Raw genomic sequence first — 14,354 nt, 5'->3', positions numbered from 1 at the left:
TGGTCCTTCCAACAAGCTAAACTGAAGGTTTAATAATCCTCCTTTAAAACAGCTTTTTATTTGTTTACAAGTCAAGCCTTTAAATGAAATGACACGAGAAGCTGTGCGCTGCAGAAAATATTCCTTACAAAATAAAAACTTGACGGAACCTCAAATTAACAGAACAGAGAAGTGTCTAGGAATGGAGCTCAGGAGTAGTAAATGATAACAATTAAGATTTTGAATCAGTCCACTGGCATGTCAGCAAACAGTGATACTTTCTTAAATTACCCGATTGCTTTCAGTACTGTTGCCTGCGTGGAAGAGATCTACAATGGTGTGCAAAATGTCAATTTCATCTTGGTGCCAATGAATCAGATGATTTCAGCTGCCGTAAATTACAGGCCACTGTCCCAAGCACAATAAAAAACCCTCCTTCGGAAACTGGCACCACACAAGCATAGCCCCATCGAGCTTGGTAATGCAGACAGCGGGATGAAGGACTTTATAAGGGGGGAGGGGTGCATGACCCCTACTTCACACCAAAAGTAGTAGTAGTAGTAGAAGAAGAAGAGTTTGGATTTATATCCCCCCCTTTCTCTCCTGCAGGAGACTCAAAGGGGCTGACAATCTCCTGGCCCTTCCCCCCTCACAACAAACACCCTGTGAGGTAGGTGGGGCTGAGAGAAGCAGACCAAACATAAGAACAATTGCCTAAAAGTAAGCTCTGTAGGCCTTTATAGGACATCTGGGTAAACACGCAGAGGAGGTCCTTTATTATTTGTAATCACCAGGGGTAAACTGAAGGATCTAGTAGCACGTCATGTTTTTCCTCACTATATTCTTTGATTGCATCCCAGATACATGATAAGAGCCCTGTGCAGCCTAGGCACACGGGGATCATTTGGATCAAAAACACAGAACATGAAGGGAGGGGCCTGAGACCTTCCCTCTGAATCATTTTACCTCACAGGAACAGGCCCCCGAAGAGTTGCTTCACCGAGACATAGCTATATTTTATTTATTTATTTTTTATTAATTTTATATACTGCCCTCCCCCTGAGGGCTCAGGGTGGTTCACAAGGTTAAAACATACATTAAAACATAATTTAAATATCAATTACATAAAAAACAGAACCCATTTAAAAATGTGGATGGCATCTGGCTACCCCCCTCCCTCCCTTGTTTCCACAGGAGGCCAGATGACATGGTAGATATATTTTTAACCAGGCTGGCCAAACGCCTGGCGGAACAGGTCCGTCTTGCAGGCCCTGAGGAAACTCTGGAACTCGGGTACATGTGTGGCCTCCAGTGAGGAAAGTCAGGTCAGGAAAATAGCACAAGTCAGAAAAATGCGGCTGTTTTAGGCCAGGGAAATGGCACAAGGGAGAGATCTAAGCCCCTTCCCTTAAGTGTAAATTGGGCCCCAGTGTGCCTGAGAAGCATGGAAATGCTAGAACATGTTGATTCAACCTGGGGATGTACGTGGGAAAAAATGTGTTGTTAGGCTCATATTGGGGCATAAGCTACCCTATTTTAAAATATTTTAAAAAATGGGGTAATCATCAAGCATCCCTAGATAATAGAGAAACAAGATGGCCTTTTAGGGTCAAAGTCAATGAGAGACCACTGTACATGTGGTGATTTTGTAACATATTGCATGTAGTGATAGATGCTTGCCATCAGTAGCTCACTGTTGATGGTAGCTAGAGGTGGCTTCACATGCTGCTCCTGTCCTGTTAAGATGGGATTGGGTTAATGTAGTGGCTAAGCAAATAAGCTGTGATCTGGATGGTCCCCAGTTTTCTCCCATGAATTTACTACATGGCTAGGTTTGCCACTCTGGATAATAATCACACTGGGCTACCTTGCAAGACTGTTTTTAAAATTCCTTCATTATCTAGCTTGTGGCACTTCGCTAAATCCCTGTCAGCTTCCTGTCCCCACCCAGATTTGGCAGACAATCCTCACCCTTACCTCCACGACCTTGCCCCCTCCCCTTATGTCTTCATTTCCCAGTCCTGATACGTCCTCGTTTTTGGTCTTCACTATTTCCACTCTACCACCCTCAGCTATTTAAATGTCTCCTTCTCCCTCAAATAATTCCACCCTTTCTCCCTCGCTGTCCCTTATGCCCGGAAGCCTCTTGCAAAATGCCACCTATTTCAAATCTGTCTTCAACCTCTATCTTTTCTGTGATGCCTTTGGCACCACTCTATGCTCCTACCATGCAACTAATTCCTGGTTCACACTTGCAAAAGATTGAGTTGGTAATGATGTGTCAAAGTACGGGAGAGGGGGAGGAATAGACTGTTCTATTTCAGATTTCAAGCAATGAATTTGAATAGTGTTCCACAGAAAAACTCTACGCCAATAGAAAACTATCCCCACCGTATGCTGACTGTATTGCTTTTCTATTTGCAGGGAGTTGTGAATATAAGGAAACATTCCAAAACATGATCATGATTCTACACCTGCAGTTTGAAGTGATGAACTCTGTTCTGTCACCTTCTTACTTCACTTCCCTGCATGTCTCAACTGAAACGAACACATTTATTATCTCTCTTATGCCAAATTTTGGATTATATACTCTTCAGAGAAGACACCTGTCTTCCACTTTGTAAAATGCCATGCTGTTTAATGGAGATATGCAATTAAACAGAGAAGCTGGAGGCACCTCACTCCAGAGGGGGCAGAAATGAACCGGGCAGCTTGAGTTTCCCAGGGCTCTCTGTGACATGAACATGCCGCTGGATCGTTTACCTCTGTCGCATCTTTTCTCAGCTGCTGTGTATTTTGCAGAGGAAATGAGACGGTAGGGAATGCATGCTGTGTGAATATGAAAAACCAAAGCTCAACCCCCCCCCCAGCAGAAGCAGTCAGAGCTCCTTTACACATACTGCTTGCAGCCATCTTCTATCCATTTCCCACCCACTGATTTCAAAGAAGGTTATTTTGAAGTGTAGGGTACTCCTCAGGCAATAGTGTTGATATAATAGCACTGAGGAGACTCAGGGTAAATGTGGAGGGGGTAGAGATCAGAGAGGAGGGAACCCTACACCTTTAAAATTGGGCCCGGTGTGAGAGGCACCTGTTATATGTCTTATTTCTTAATGTTTGAGGATGGTAAGGGAATATTTCCATAGGACATGGCAGTCACATTACACCCAGGCACTCTCTTGATGTGAGATGACATAAAGTGCTATGGTGGGAGGGTGTGTAGGAGAAGGCTAGTGGAGTTCTGAACAAAGCACAAAAACCTTTGAAGCAAAGAACTGGCAAGAAAATTACTAATCATATGAGAAAGTGATGAAATGTGAAACTCCCTCACACAGTCTAAGAACAGGAGGAATTATCCGCTGTGGGAGACAGGGGGACAAAAGTACAAAATGATGCTCCTCATATATAGTGTACATATTTTTCTTTATACATATGAATATAACCAACATATATAAAATAAATATATAATCAACAACTCTTCTACTGCAATAAAGCATTCTACTACTAATTAACGATTCTTTTAAATTACAGAATAAATTGGGTTGACTTCTATGAAGTGTTAATGAATCATTACACTTTTACATTATCTTATCTATATATTATTTATGAATAATTGCACTGTTGACACTTGTCAAAAATGTAAGCTGCTGTAAGGGAAGATTACCTTTGACAGCCGTCTCCTCACAACAGCAACCAATCACCTTCTGGTAGGGTGGGCGAAAAATGATGCTGAGAAAAGAGCAGGGTTGAATATTTGCAAATATACACAACTTATCAGAGTTTCCAGTTTTGCCATGTAAATGGTGAATGTACAACTTTAATATTCGGACATCTAACTTGCAATTTTAAAGTGTGAAACTTATTTAGCAGCCATTATTTCCAGAAATGTCTTCTTCGAAGATAATCATGTAAACAGCTCTGCCAGATCAGATCAAAGATCTTTATTGTCCTGTACTCAAACCAGCAACAGTCTTCAAAGCATATCAACTAGTAGTTACTAGCCAGGACAGCTAAATGGAGCTTCCAGGTTTAGAGGCAATCTACCTCCAAATATCATATTTGTGCTCTTCCGGGGGGGGGGGGGGGCACCCCAGAGCAACATAAACAACAACCACAAACTAAGCAAGTCAGCATACTATAACCATCATCTCTATTAGCTGGAGATGAATCACAGCTCGCCTCATCCACTGACTTGCCTCCCCAAGCCAGGGTGGTGAAAAAGAGCCACCCATCCTCCCCCACCCTGCAGGTTCCAAGCGACTAGCCACCCTGCAGGTACCTAGTGACCAGGTACCCCAAAGTCCAGTGTGGCTTGCTCCCCCTGGCTTCCCTCCATGAGGACAGGAGGCAAAGCTGTGCCACCAGTTCTCACCAACCTCCCCACCTGAACCCCATTCTGTGGTCCCTACCTGTGGTGGCTGGGACCATGGGGATCAGCACTTTGGAGACTGGCCTCTGGAAGGAAGGTGACACCACCTCATCCCTTCCTGCCACTGTGAGAACAGCAACCACTGCCCCAGGCCAAAATGCCAGTGCCATAGCAGATGCACAAGCCACTAGCTTCGGGCCTGGGAAAGTGGGGGAGCACCCAGAGGCAAAAAGTGGGGAGGTTGCAGTTTCCACCTCCAGCAGATCCCTGGGCCGAGTGAGGAATCTGACCCTGCCCTGTAACAGAGGGAAGAAGGAAGGGGAGGGGCAGATTCCCTCAGACCTCCTGGGAGTAAGTCAGGGGCCTGGAGAGAGGGCAGAGAGCTTCCCTAAAGGGCAGAGCTGCAGTGCAAATCAGTGCAGTCAGATACTTGCCACTGACCTTGGGATTTTCCCTTGTTATGTAGGGACGCCCCTCTCCCCAACTTGCACAGCGGCCAGCCTCTGAGCTGGCTCCCACTACCCCCTCTCTGCCCACCGCCCGGGACAGCTGTCCTCCTCACCCCCCAAGATCCAGCCCTGGTTGGAGATAAATGTTTTCAGGAGATTTTTTTTTCAAATAATTTTTATTTTATCAACAAAAAGTTACAGAAAAATGAAAGAATGTTAAAAAATAAACAAACATGAGCAAACATAACAATCACAGTTCTTATACAAAGAACTAACTGATTATATTAAATGAATCTGCATTAATAATCGTGTTCACTTAATGCAGATCCAGATAGGAGGAAAAAAGATAAAGTAAAAGAAATAGAAACATAGAAAAGGAAAAATAAATATATTTTAAAAATGGAGGGAGGGAAGGAAGGAAGGGTGGGATGGCTACTTCTGAAAGCTCATGGCTCACACAGACTTGCTGATCCTAGGTTTTCTCAGAGCTATTGGGTCTATATGAAACCCTTTCTAGTTCACCTGTTGAATTTAAGGTCTCCAGTACTTGAGAAGGTGAGAGCTGAGGAGAAACTTGCTCGCAAGTGTCCTGGCTAGTAACTACATTCCATGAGAATGGTTAGGAGCATTCAGAGGCTCAGCTGGAGGAAAGTGCCATTTTCCTGGAAGTCCTTTTCAGGAGATTTGGTAGCTCAAGAGGGGGCTGTAGCTGGAGAAGACTGAATTCCACATATTGCTTGACTTCATCAGTCAAATCTTTGGCTGCTGGCCCAAGGGAGGGATGAATTAATGCCCACTTTAGTGAGGGGGGCGGGCTTAAATGATTATAAAACTGATTATAACGGATCTTAATGTGACTTTCTCCACCCCGGATTAGTACATGAAAACTGTCTGGTCTTATACTCACACATAAGGAAGTAATTTTTGCTTCACATACAGATGACCATACAGAGAATGCTAGCCACCACAGTAAACTATTGCAATCCCTCCCAGAACTATGTTTGAGCAAAGCAGAGGTGGTTTAATTATGCCCCTGAAGCCACATGAACAAACTTCAACTGGCTATCTAGATCCAGAAATAGCAGCCTGCCAGAATGTAGTATTGCTCCTAACCATATTAATCTGCTCAAGGTCTGAGAACTGTCCCTCAGTCCCAAATCTGCCCACTCTAGATAGTGGTAGCGCAAGGAATCTGTCACCAGGTCACAACTGCTCTGCCTTGTACCTCACTGGCTCCTTATTCACCCCATGTGCTGTCACAACTGCTCTGCCTTGTACCTCACTGGCTCCTTATTCACAACTGCTCTGCCTTGTACCTCACTGGCTCCTTATTCACCCCATGTGCTGTCACTCATGCAAGCCTTTCTAAAACCAGAATGGCAAGATGCAGTGGCCTAAAGGGCTTTCAAGTTTCTTGTGAGGTTCCCTTGTCTCATGAGTTCAGTCATCAGTCTGGTTGACCTGGGAACGAATCTCAGGAAAGACTTGGCATCCCTATAGGGCCGTGGTGGCGAACCTTTGGCACTCCAGATGTTATGGACTACAATTCCCATCAACCCCTGCCAGCATGGCCAATTGGAATTGTAGTCCATAACATCTGGAGTGCCAAAGGTTCGCCACCACTGCTATAGGGTACCGTGCCTTGTTTTGTTGGTTTTATGAGGGGCTTCAGGAAAAGGCACATAGAAGAGCTATTTGCAACTCTCAGGTCAGGGCAGGGAAAGTGAGAAAGGACATGCTGCTGTCAAAAACCTGCTTCAATTTGCCTCAGCCATGAATGGTCCTGAATTGGGATGTCCAGGATGAAAAACAGAACAACAAAAGAGAGAAAAGATTTCAGGGCATGATAGAGAAGTCTGTAGTCTGCAGTTTTTATAGTCTTAAAATGGGATACAAGGATGTATTACGAACTCAGCTGGATTAGGTAGTGTTGGATGCATACTGAAGGATACTGGGACAGCAGAAAATGGCAGCTCTCCCTTTGAGAATCCTCTAGCTCTAACTGGAACACACAATTCTCTTACAAGGCAAAGAACTAAAGAAAACCCTAGTAGTCCTTACCACCACAAAGCTGCATATTAATTTAGGCCTGTTTTGGCAAATTTAAAAGTGACTCCTTGGTATGCAAGGATTAACATTGTTGGAAATTATTCCACCAATCTGAGCAAATTTCCATTGAGTACAGCATTCACCCTTCCAAGGGCTCAGCAAACACCTTCAGCAATTCTATGTGGGCTTTACGGCAATGCTCCCTTTTAATCTTTCCACTGTATTTGTGGTGAAAAGGCACTTGATGGTAATCTATGGTTGCTGTTTATTACAATGTTCGCCCACTGGAAACATGAAAACTTAAATCTTATCTTACCTCCTGCTATTTTTTAAAAAAGTCAAAATTTTGCTTGAAAATGCCAACTAAGTTTTGATTCCCTCCAATCAGTTTTGGCAGGTCAGAACGGGAGCCGATATAATAGTTAATGCGGCTCGTCGCGACATAATGGAACACTACCTGGGCTGCCTGAGTGACCTGGGTCTCAAGTGACAGTGTTGGGTCCAAAGTCACTCCCAGGCTTCTGACAGTTTCCCACGCTGCTCTGCAGTCCCCAGACTTCCTCCTCCACGCCGCTTTCTGAGCTCGCTTTGTCAGCTCGCCTGCTTATTTTCATCATTTAAAAAAATATGTCTTTTTGGGAAGGGGGGGATCTTTGAAGCCTCATCTACACAAGCTAAGAGAATTGTGCACAAGATTTCGAAGCGACGTAGTATCGAATTCACAGAGAATTGTTAAAGAAAACCCTGGAACAATCACAACATTGTTTTGAAGGGGTGAGTGTGCCCAAACTGAGGGGGGGGGGGTATAGAAAACATTTTGCAAACTTTTTGGGAATCTGTACAGAAATGGCCTGTGAGTAGCCCAAGATCAAACGTGGCATAGTGGTTAAGAGCAGGTGGATTCTAATCTGGAGAACCGGGTTTGATTCCCCACTTTCACCTGACTGGCAGAGGCTTATCTGGTGAACCAGATGTGTTTCTGTACTCCTACATTCCTGCTGGGTGACCTTGGGCTAGTCACAGTTCTTCGGAACTCTCTCAGCCCCACCTACTTCACAAGGTGTCTGTTGTGGGGAGAGGAGGGGAAAGGAGTTTGTAAGCCACCTTGAGTCGCCTTACAGGAGAGTATAAATCCAAAAGTCTTCTTCTTCATATGGACAGGTGGGGAATAGAACCCGCCTCTCCAGATTAGTGTCCACCGCTTCACCACTACACCCTCCACGGTGGCACTCTTTGGGCCTCCCCCCTAAGAACACGTCACTTGGTGATGAGACCCAAGTTGCCCTTTCTCCCCCCGCCTTCCCTGTTGAGCTGCCCGCATTTCTCTCCCGGGCGTAGGCTTTAGGGCCGGTCTCCCCCGCGGCTCCGATAGGCTCGGCTTTGCAAGGCTGGCGGCGCGACTCGAGCAGCCCGCCCTTCCGCGCGCGCGGGGCGGGCTCTGCCGGGGAACGGAGCGCGCAGGCACGAGGAGGAGGCAGAGCCGGGCGGAGGCTGCAGGCAGCGCTTACCCTCCCACTCGCTCGCACATGCTGTCCAGCTTCTGTCGCAGCAGCAGCCGCCGCCGCCGCCAGCCGGAGCCGCGCTCCCTCCGCCGCTGACCTTCCTCCCTGCCTTCCTCCCTGCCTGCCTGCAGTGCCCGGGAAAGTCGCGCTCGCTCCGCGGGGTGGGCAGGGAATGCCCCAGCGACTCCGCGGGGGTCCTGGGCCGGCGGCTTGACCATGAACCCTCAGTGCGCCCGCTGTGCCAAAGTCGTCTATCCCACCGAGAAAGTCAACTGCCTGGATAAGGTGCGCGCCTGAGGAGGGTGGGGGTCGGATGCGGGAGGGGCATTGCCTCCTGCGTCGGGGGCTTCACCTGCTTGAGGAAGTCGATGCCTTCGGGTACGGGGAGGGGGGGGGGGTGCGTTGCATCGGAGGTCGCGACGCAGGGGGTGGGGGCCGGCATCGCGCTCTCCTCTCTGCAGCCGCTTGAACTTAGCAAAGGTCTCTTGCGAGGGGCAGGAAAACGGACTGCGAAGTCAGAGGCCGCCCGGCCGCCCCTTTCATCTCCCCCCGGCCTCGGAGATGCCTGCAAATGAGGCGCTCGCTCCACGCTGGCCTCGAGCTCTTCCGAGACGACCTGCCCGGGAGTTGGGGGAGGCTGCAGGCAGGCAGGATTCGCGGCGTGGAGGGGCGGTCTGGCGCTGGTTGAGCCGCCGCCTGCGTGGGGGGCTGGGCTGGGCTGCGGCTGCAGGGCTTGGAGGGGAGAAGCGACCGGCGCAGCCCTCGCAAGGGCCAAGCCAGAGGCTTCTGCCTTCCAGCTTCCTCTGCCTCCAGCCTGGGCAGAGTCTCCCCATGACTGACGCATTGCCCGGCCCACTAGCGTAACGTCCATTGGGCAGGATGGGCGGCTGCCCAGGGCATGAGACCGTTTAGTCACGTGGGGGGCATGCGAGGGATGTAGTCACGTGCAGAGGTGGGATGCATCCGGCTCCCGAGAGGTGGTTACTCATTTTTTTTTAGTGCCGAGAAGGGGTTGCTAAGGGCTAGCCTGGCCCCTCCTTCCCCTCAGCGGCCACCTCGCCCTGCCAGGCAAACAGACTTGCAGCCAGCAGCACCTTCAGAAAGTTCAGCTGTGAAGGAAGTTGAAGGTAAACAAAAGGAGGAGGTGGGCGGTTAGCCAGCAGTCGACTCTCAGCAGTCGACTCTCGAAGCCTTCCGCCCTCCCTTCACACACACAGAGACTTCTGGACAGGGAGGCGAGGCCAGCTGCAGGCAACACGTGGGTCAAAAAACGCAGTAGAGGAGAGACTCCGTCTGGAGTCTGAGAAGGATGAAAGGGATGAGACAAGTTAACTAGCTTCAAGACTCCGCGGGTCAGGAGGCAGCCGACCTTCTCAGCCAAAGCTTCTTGCTCCTCTCCCTCTGGGATGCAAAGCAACTCTCTTTCCCTCTTCTGTCTGCAAAACGGGCTTTGCATCTGCTATGGGGATGGAAAGGAGGAGCAGCAGGTCTGAACTCCGTGGTTGGCACACACAGGGGCAGGCATTCCTCCCAGTGACTGCAATACTAGTCTCCTGCAAGTTCCTTGAAAATTGCAGCATTAGCCCTCTTTGGAAAAGATCCTCCCTTCCTGCTTTGTTTATCAGATAGACTCTGGTCTTTGAGTCGAAAAAAGGATTAATGACATCAACCCTCTGATTTTTTTTGTGATCCATCATCCTTAGATTCTGTTCCATTCAATTCCCACTGGCTCTATACAACCGTACACAATCATTGAATTGCTTTACTTTGTACTCAAACAAATTTTTAAAAAAATATCCATTTTATTTCTACACTGTAAGACCCTTGAGTTCTGCAAAATGGAAAGGAGGTTAAGAAACATTTAAAATAAATAAGTAAAATTAATAAAGAGCTTCCTTGACATTCTAAAACTTTATGTTGCTATTCATTTCCATTGGTCTATCTACAAAAGGAGAGGCCTACACCTCTGATTGGGTGGGGACTTGCTGCCAGAGCCTTGCCAATGGCTTAGGGGTGGGTGGGGATGCTGGCAGCTTTGCTTTGTTCAGAGCCCTTGCAGCCCTTAGGTGCAGAGCCGCCAGGCATGAGTTCTGGCAGGTTGGAGTCCAGCATCTTTGACTGGGATGGTGTTTGGGGAGTGATGGTGAGAGGCCAGCTGACTTCCTCCCTGCCTCCCTGAGACTTAGAGCTTTCAGTGGTTTCTGGTGAGGAAAATAACAGTTCATTTGGGGACTTTGTACCTGGATTTCTGAGCAATGTAATGGGGTCATTCACTCTTGTTCTGTTGTCCTGCGGTATTCACATGATGGCCTCACCTAAACATTCCCCACTCTGGCTATTGTGGTGGGGTTTTCCAGACTGTGTGCCCCTTGGTCTGGTAGATCTTGTTCCTAACATTTCACCAGCATCTGTGGCTGCATCTTCAGAGGTGTATCCCAGAGAAACTGGCTGTTGTGGGTTTCTGGGCTGTGTACCGGCCCTGGCAGATTCTGCCCTAATGCTCGCCTGCATCTGTGGCTGGCATCTTCTGTGAGGTGTATCACAGAGAAACTACAGGGTAGGTTTTCCAGGCTGTGTGGCCGCGGGTCTGGCAGATCTAGTGAATGAGCCTATAATTGTTATATAGTGAATGAGCCTTAATGACTTTGGTTTACACATCCTTGATGTATCTGTGCCTGAGCCTGTGTGTGTGTGGTGCGCTTCCTGTTTGTCACTGCTTCACATCAAGACACCATTGTTTGTTTATATTATTGAACAATTGTAAACAGCTTTTGGTTTCTCTCTTACTTAAGAACATAAGAACTAGCCTGCTGGATCGTAGACCAGAGTCCATCTAGTCCAGCACTCTACCGCAGGGCCCACCAGGTGCCTTTGGGAGCTCTCATGCAGGAGGTGAAAGCAATGGCTCCTCTCTGCTGCTGCTGCTCCTGAGCACCTGGTCTAAGGCATTTGCAATCTGGCATCAAGGAGGATCACAGATTGTAGCCATAAATCGCATTCTCCTCCATAAATTCAAGTCCAAGCCCGTTTAAAGTTAATATCCAGGTTAGTGGCCATCACCACCTCCTGTGGTAGCATATTCCAAACACCAATCACACGTTGCATGAAGAAGTGTTTCCTTTACAAGTTCTAATTCTTCCCCCCAGCATTTTCAAATGGTTCTGGTTCTAGTATTGTGAGAAAGAGAAAAATTTATCTCTGTCAACATTTTCTACCCCATGCATAATTTTGTAGACTTCGGGACATATCCCCTCAGACGCTTCCTTCCAAACTAAAAGAGTTCCAAACGCTGCAGCCTTTCTCATAAGGAAGGTGCTGCAGTCCTCAATCATCCTCGTTGCCCTCTTCTGCACTTTTTCTGTCTCTTCGATATCCTTTTTGAGATGTATAATCAGAACTGAACACAGTACTTCCGCGCGGTCACACTAACGGCTTTATATAAGGGCATGACAACTTTGTAGTTTTATTATCAACTCTTTCCTAATGATCCCCAGCATAGAGTTTGCCTTTTTTTCTGTGCCATACATTGAGTTGACAATCCCATGGAACTTATCAACTAAAGTCCTTCTTCCTGGTCTGTGACTGATAGCACTGACCCTTATGTATGTGAAGCTTGGATTTTTGCCCTATGTGCATCACTTTGCATTTTGCTACTGGAACTGTACTTCTAGCCCACTCACCTAATTTATCAAGGTCCTAGCTTTGGAGCTCTTCAAGAATCCTTTGTGGTCTCACCACCCTACATAATTTGGTATCATCTGCAAAATCCACAATTACACTACCCAAGTAATCTCTACTTCCAGGTCATTTATGAATAGGGTTAAAGAGCACTGGTCCTGCTAACGGGATGTCCCTTGAGGACACCACTCCCTATATCTCTTCTATTGCAGAACTTCCCATTTATACCCACTCCTTTGTTTCCTGTTCCTCAACCAGTTTTAATCCATAGGAGGACTTCCCCTCTTATTCCTTCATTGCTGGTTTCAACAGTTCTGGTGAGAACTTCAAAAGCCTTTTTGAAATCCAAGCAAGTAGACAATGTCCACTGGTTCCCCATTATCCACATGCCTGTTTCACACCCTCAAAGAACTCTCTAGTAAGTTTGTAAGACAGGACTTGTTCTCTGTAGCCATAGTTGACTTTCCTCAGCAGGTCTTGCTTTTCTACATGTTTAATACCTCATTTGTACGATAGATTCTACTAATTTACCAGGAACAGATGTCAAACCTGACTGGCCTGTAATTTCCTGGGTCCTCCCCTAGACCTTTCTTAAAGATTGGTGTGACATTGGCCATCTTCCAGTCTTCTGCATGGAGGCTGGATTGTGGGATAAGTTGCATAGCATAAAAGTGAGAAGATCAGCAATTTCAGTGCTTGAGCCTTTTAAGAAACCTTGACGAATGCAATTCAAATAGGATTTGGTAGCATTTAGCTTATCAATGGCTGCCAGAACTTCTTCCTTGTCTACCACTATCTTCGCTAGTTCCTCTGATTCACCTCCTACAGTTTGGGTTCAGGTGCAGGAATTTCTTCTCACCTCTTTCTTGGTACACAGATGCAAAGAATTTGTTCAGCTTCTCTGCAATCTCCTGTCATCTTTTAGCACACCTTTTATTCTCCTTTTGTCATCTAACGGCCTATCGGCTTCCCTAGCTGGCTTCCCTGCTTTGATGTACTTGAAGAACTGTTTGTTACTGGTCTTGATGCTGTTCGCAGCCATGCTCCTCATAATTCTTTTTTTTTTGTCTCCCTTTACAGCTAACCTCTTGCTTCTCTTTGCCACCATTTGTGTTCTCTGGTATTCTTCATCAGTTAAGTTGGACTTCCATTTTCTAAAAGACATCTTTTTTTCCTCCCTAATACTTCTCAACCTCCCCTTTGTTAACCATGCGGTGGCTTTTTTGACTGGACGCTGCCTTTCCTAACCTTAAGTGGAACACATTCCAGCTGAGCTTGAAGACTGTGTTTTTAAATAACCTCCAAGCATCTTTGGACAGTTTTGACTCTCTTGATTTTCCCTTTCAGCTTCCTAAGCACACTATCCCCCTCATCTTTTAGTAGCCTTTCTAGCGGCAATGTAACTACATTAGTTGTCACTTTAGTTCTCACATGCAGAGATACTGAATCTGACAGCATTGTGGTCGCTGTTCCTATCGCTTCAACAACACTGGACACTCGCTAATTCAGGTCCTGGGTACCACATCGAATTAGATCTAGATCACCTCTCCCCCCCTGGTTGGTTCCACAACCATTCGCTCTAAGTCACAGTCATTTAGCATATCAAGGAATGTTCTCTCCTTACTATGACCCGAGGACGCATTTTTCTCGCTATATGGGATAGTTAAACCTTCCATTACCACTACATTTTGCTTTATTGGCCTCTCTTGATTTTTTTTTTCCATCTCAGAATCCTCTTGTGCACTTTGGTCAGGGACGATAATATATTCCTAATGTTAAACTATGCTACACCCCTGGTATTGATATTCACAAAGTTTCTGTAGAGGAATCAGCTCCCCTGCACAGTCTATTTTATGTGACACTATGCTCTCTTTTGATGTAGAGGGCCACCCCACCCCCCAATACCTGTCCTATCCTTCCTGTAGAAAGCCTGTAACCTGGGATAAATACATCCCACTGTTCTCTCCTCTATTCCACCTCATGTTCTGTGATGCCCACTATATCAATGTCCTCCTTCAAAAACTCTGTACCCAGCTCCCCATTTTGTGGGTCGAAGGCTTTACTATTAGCATAGAGACACTTGTCTATTCTGTCTCTGTCTCAACCTGGGATTTATGTGTTTCCCTCTAGCCTTTGTAGACACTACTACTATCACATTGTTAAGCACCTGTTTGTATGTGGTTGATTTAGGAAAAACCTCTCTGTTCAAAAAATTCCATAGATACGCCTTCGTATTCTGAACCGTAAGTCACCTCGTTCTGTCGCTTTCCCCCCCCAGGGATCAGTTTAAAAGCTGCTCCCCGCCACCTTTCACGTGTTGAGCCTGGT

General features: G+C 46.8%; 1 protein-coding gene across 2 annotated transcripts in view; it reads left to right on the top strand.

Moving 5' to 3' along the window:
- Positions 1-8,246: 8,246 nt before the first annotated feature.
- The window catches only part of NEBL (nebulette), a 148,231-nt gene continuing 142,123 nt past the window's right edge, over positions 8,247-14,354 (top strand). The window contains exon 1 of one of the 2 annotated variants that reach the window (XM_048511031.1): positions 8,247-8,633. In XM_048511031.1, coding sequence (XP_048366988.1) covers positions 8,565-8,633 — 69 coding nt within the window. In that variant the 5' untranslated portion in view covers positions 8,247-8,564. The remainder of the gene's footprint in view (positions 8,634-14,354) is intronic. The other variant, XM_048511029.1, reaches the window with a different exon arrangement.

This window comes from Sphaerodactylus townsendi, linkage group LG11 (genome assembly GCF_021028975.2).
Source record: "Sphaerodactylus townsendi isolate TG3544 linkage group LG11, MPM_Stown_v2.3, whole genome shotgun sequence".
NCBI lineage: Eukaryota > Metazoa > Chordata > Lepidosauria > Squamata > Sphaerodactylidae > Sphaerodactylus > Sphaerodactylus townsendi.
Note: the sequence above shows the minus strand (reverse complement) of the source record. Positions and strands in the feature narration are given on the sequence as shown.